General features: G+C 41.5%; 1 protein-coding gene across 1 annotated transcript; it reads left to right on the top strand.

Annotated features, from left to right (window-relative positions):
- The first annotated feature begins 1,278 nt into the window (after positions 1–1,278).
- On the top strand, positions 1,279–1,878 carry DIRAS2 (DIRAS family GTPase 2). The gene has a single exon (XM_006914925.1). The coding sequence runs from the start codon at positions 1,279–1,281 to the stop codon at positions 1,876–1,878; it is 600 nt and encodes a 199-aa protein (XP_006914987.1).
- Positions 1,879–5,247: the final 3,369 nt, after the last annotated feature.

Below are 5,247 nucleotides of genomic sequence, written 5' to 3'. Positions count from 1 at the left end.
TCATGACTTTGTGAAGCAATGTCTTTTATTATTAGTCCTCTTAAGTGAAAGTCAGTACAGTGGTTGCCTGGAGAAAATGAGTTTTATGCTTCATATTACCATATGTTTTGTAGAATTCAGCTAAAATAAAATTTGGTTGTTGCTTAATTTTCCACTTTTGTGTGTGGGTTATATGACTTTTCTTACAAAAGAAGGGGCAGGATGAAAGATATTTGACAATCTATATGTGAGGAAAGTACATTTATCCCTGGACTTGGGATGATGTTTGCAATGAAAACAAACCCCATTCTACTCCATTTTAATGACTGCTAATAGTAGTTTATATTACTCTGTTCGTAATATTTGACTCCTCATGATTTTTAAAAATAAAGAACCTATAATCATTTTAATTTTGATGAATGAAAGGACTCTCCAAGCTTAGTTAACTGTCAACTCTTGCTATTTATTGAGGCATTCTACCCCATGGCCTAAGTAGTGTCCATACCACTTGACATGCTCTCCATCTGTGCAGTCTGTGGGGGCGCAAGCTCACAGTAATATTTTGGTTTGCGTTTCATCCTCACCTTTTTGGCTGTGCAAGGTTGGGGACATTGCTTTCCCCACTTGCTTCTGTGCTTCCAGTTTCTTCATTGTGCGAAAGGGATAATGGCATCAGTTCTGCGCAGTGGTGAGGATTTCATAAGTTAATATGGACAGTGAATAAATATTAATATCCTTTTCTTCCCCATTGTCCTCATTCCCCTACTTGTTCTCATATGAGTAGTATATTGGGTGTTTACAGAACTTCAGGTAAAACAATAAAGATTGGCTGCGATTGTGTGTGTGTGTGTGTGTGTGTGTGTGTGTGTCTGTGTGTCTGTGTTGGTGGGGGTTAATTGCCATTTCTCCATTGTCTTACTTTGATTCTGCCTCCTTTGGGCTAGCTTAGCATCTTTCCTCTGGGTATATAGTGCATGTGTGAGCAAAGATGCTCAGTGTCATTGTCCAATAAGGAGAGAGAGACCAGCTTCAGTTACCACTGAATAGGCTGTCTGACCATTTGGAAAATGAGGATAGACTACACATAATGGATTTAGAATTGCAGAATTTTTTAAATGAGATTTGAATGGTGAGAGAGTGAAGGCAAACTTTATCACTTGTGTTTTTTTTTCCCCCCTATCAAAAGATGGTAAAGTGATCCAAGCAATCTCTTTCAAGATTTTGTTTTTTTTAATTTTCTCAAACATGTGGTTCTTTTGCTAGGTGCTTTCTGGTTGACAGTTGGAACCTTCAATCAACATGCCGGAACAGAGCAATGATTACCGGGTGGCTGTGTTTGGGGCAGGCGGTGTTGGCAAGAGCTCCCTGGTCTTGAGGTTTGTGAAAGGCACATTCCGGGAGAGCTACATCCCCACTGTGGAAGACACCTACCGGCAGGTCATTAGCTGTGACAAAAGCATCTGTACACTGCAGATCACAGACACCACGGGCAGCCACCAGTTCCCTGCCATGCAGCGGCTGTCCATCTCCAAAGGGCATGCCTTCATCCTGGTGTACTCCATCACCAGTCGGCAATCCTTGGAGGAGCTCAAACCTATTTACGAACAAATCTGCGAGATCAAAGGGGATGTGGAAAGCATCCCCATCATGCTGGTGGGGAACAAGTGTGATGAGAGCCCAAACCGCGAGGTGGAGAGTGGCGAGGCAGAAGCTTTGGCCCGCAGGTGGAAGTGTGCCTTCATGGAAACCTCGGCCAAGCTCAACCACAACGTGAAGGAGCTCTTTCAAGAGCTGCTCAACCTGGAGAAGCGCAGGACCGTGAGCCTACAGATCGATGGGAAAAAGAGCAAGCAGCAGAAAAGGAAAGAAAAGCTCAAGGGCAAATGTGTGATCATGTGAATGCCCCTCCTGTGGAAGGACCAGTTGAGTGTCCCCTGTCACCTTACCTTCCCCCTTCCATGTGAAACCAACTGTTGTCAGGGTAGCATGTAAGATGCCCACATGTTAAATATTGCATTTTGACCAAAATGTGCCCTATTGTCCTTCAGAGGGCATTTCACACCGCCAACAATAATACCCCCTCTCCAGAATCAGGGAATCTGTCAGGTGGTTCAAATGAAAACCAACATGCTCAGCATCGCAGGGGGCTGAGGGGTGCCAGAGTCTCTGAAAGCATTGTGTACCATTAGGAGGTGGTAGGGCCAGTAACTGCAGAAGAAATGTGTGCTGAGAGGAGTGACTGTCACCTGCATGCGTGGCCGAGCATGTTAACCTGGAGCTGCAGGCACCACCCTAAACCAGGTGTTTCCCTCTGCTCAGAAACCAATGCCATCCTTTGGGGAGGGAAGTGGTAGGAAACGGTGAGAGCAGACCAAAGTTGCTCCATTTCATGGTTCTTTAACTGAATTAAACACAGCCTGCCCCAGAGGATATTCACTCTCAACTCCCAGCTGACCTGTGAGCCTTGCTACACTGAGGGATATATTCACCTCACTAGATCTAGTTAGCAGATATCAGTTTAACCTTTTAGAGTATTTATTTTCACATATAATAATGAGTTCACTAAGAGTATGCTGCTGTATCAGAAATTCTTTTGTGTTTGAGGATATTGTGACATTACTAAACACTGCAATAATGGTCCTATGTGTTATACTTGGAAGGTTTTAGATGTGACATTTCCTTCTTTTGACCCATGAGGGTTGTAACTTCTTCTAGCCCTCAGATTTTAAATAAATAAAAGCAATTAAAGTAGCTATTTTTAGACATTTCTGTTTTCCTCCAAGATGGTTTTCTTCTTTTAAATAACTCGATCTGTATCCAGCTGGGAAACAGCCAACAAAGGCCATTTGAAGACCAGAAGCACATCCATTTTCTAAATGACACGGACATGTAAATGCCATACTTTGCACCTTAATGAAATATTTGAAACAAGTTGTTCACTGTGTTTTTGATGACCTATCTATAACAGTATATTCCTGGAAAATGTGTTCGAGTAATAAAATAGTAGATTATCTTGCATGTTCCATTATAAATGTCTCCTAAGAGCTGTTCAATGCAGTATTCACTCTGGGAATAATTATCTTTTTCCCTAATGATCTTGTGTGTATCAGTCCTTCAAACAAAATTACAGCCATTGCTGGTTCCTGCCTGCTAGTGTGGAGACAGGATAGAGGCTGGAGACAGGATAGAGGCAGGGAAGAGCCACTCAGCTTAATTGCTCTCCCATCTTCGAGTCTGGTTTGGCTCTGCTTCCTGAAAGTTCTTAATGACAGAGCCTGTGAGTTCTCCTGTTTATTCCAGTCAGCATAGACCATCCTGGACTCCAGGATATCCCTTTCAGCAGTCCCTGTTGCCTGCCTGACAGGCAGAGGAAGCTAAGTGCCACCCTCCAGGCTTGTGCAGGGAGCTTCCTGGCTGTGAAGTAGCAGCTGCCAGCCCAGACAGAGTTATCAAGTGTGGGACATTTGCACACATCCCATTCTGGTTTCTCTTCTCTCCTGCACCTGCTGTGTATTCACTGCCCCTCCTCAATAGGGTGGAGGCAGTGATAACTGGGCAGCTCTATGTCTTAGCAAATCCTAAATTAACCCTTAATGGTTAAATTTTCTTGCTTTTGTCTCATCCTCTCTGCCCTTCTAATAACTCACCCTCGAAATGTGTTTAGTGTGTGGGAGGTGTTTTGAGAACTATTTACTACATGGTCTTCACACAATCTTGGCCTCTTAGAACAAAACCTGAGCAGAGAATGCATGGAAGTGGCCTGGGCACCAGTGGGGAAACCCAGAACTCTTCACCAGATCCCCTGTCAATCCTAATGGATGCACCCTCTGGCAGGATCCTTCTGTTTCAAGTGGCTGTTCCAATGCCTTCATAGTGAGATATAGTTGGTAGATTTTCTGGAACATTTATCTTTTAATTTGTCTCTGTCTTTTTTTTTTTTTTCTATTTTCAGATGTTATCAATTTGTAATTTGGCTATAGGTTAAGAGGAAGAAGAAACAGGACTTCATGACCAAAATGAAATTCAAACATCTTGGGTGGGTGCTTGGCTAACAGTAAAATGCAATGTCTGCCATGGGCTATGACGTCCACGAGGCTCCTAGAGTGAGTTCTCCCTGCCAGCTGTCCCTACTGATACAAATCAGAATTGCTTTTTGCCTTCTCAAATCAGTATCTACGTTTTTAACTTTTTAGAGCTTCATCAATATGAGAAACTTGTAATTATTGAAAATCTCGTTTCAATCAGGACACATTTTGTTCCTGTGTATTTTGCCTGTGAGTTTACAGGAAGGCATATTGATGCCTCAATCATGGTTCTTTGTTCTGAGATTATTTTTCCTGAGATGAACTGATGATATTGATGATTTTCTCAAAATAATCTTTCAGGAGTTCCCCAACTGACTCAGGGCTCGAGGAGTTTGTTCTACTGAATCATGTTTTTCACATTTATGTGGCCCCATCCTGAATATGTAGTTGTGGTTCTTGAGGATATATCCTACATTGCATATGGCATAGAAGTTTTTGACCTAGCACAGTATGTTATAAAACTGAAAATATTGCTTTGAGGATGGCACTCTGGGAATAAGTATGGGGCTCCATGAGTTAGTTCCCTTCTGTCCCTGCCAGTCTCTCCATCTAGTGACAAGCCATGGGCATGCCCTGGGCATGCATGCAATACAGCAAGACCAACACAAGAGCAATATTGAATTGTTCATCAGATCAAATTTTTTTTATATGTTATGTATATAGTTTGTCTTCCTGCATTTTTGAAGTACAAAGTAGTACATTATACATATCTATAAACTAATGTATTTGTTTTACTGTTTGTAATATTTAAGAAATACTCATTGGATAGTAAAAAATGTATTAAAATATTTTAAAAAGTCACTCTGATAATTTTCTTTTCAAACTTTGCCATGTGTTGCTCCTCCATAAGCCCTCTGGAAATCTATAACTAATAGGACATATGTAAGTCCTCAAAGCTCCATTCTGGAATTCAGTATCCCACAAGGACAGTATGTGGACAGAGTGTTTATAGAGCATGACTTATATATGGATACCAATGTGTGTATTTATATTTAAAGTGTATTTATTGTTACAATTCCATTATCTATTTTATTTACAGTTATAGAAATCACCCTTGCATACAAGTTTCTAGAGTTGCCAGTGATGTTCTGAAAATAATGAAATATTAAAATAAAGCTTTGGTTCTGACACCCTGGCTGGAAGGTGGTGACGTTTCTTATTCTTTGGAGTGTAGCTGATCTGT

This window comes from Pteropus alecto, unplaced genomic scaffold, assembly GCF_000325575.1.
Source record: "Pteropus alecto unplaced genomic scaffold, ASM32557v1 scaffold256, whole genome shotgun sequence".
NCBI lineage: Eukaryota > Metazoa > Chordata > Mammalia > Chiroptera > Pteropodidae > Pteropus > Pteropus alecto.
The sequence above is the reverse complement of the archived record's forward strand: the minus strand, read 5'-3'. Positions and strand labels throughout refer to the sequence as shown.

Coding starts and splice junctions, on each gene's coding strand:
- DIRAS2 (XM_006914925.1), top strand. CDS start 1,279: ATGCCGGAACAGAGCAATGATTACCGGGTGGCTGTGTTTGGGGCAGGC.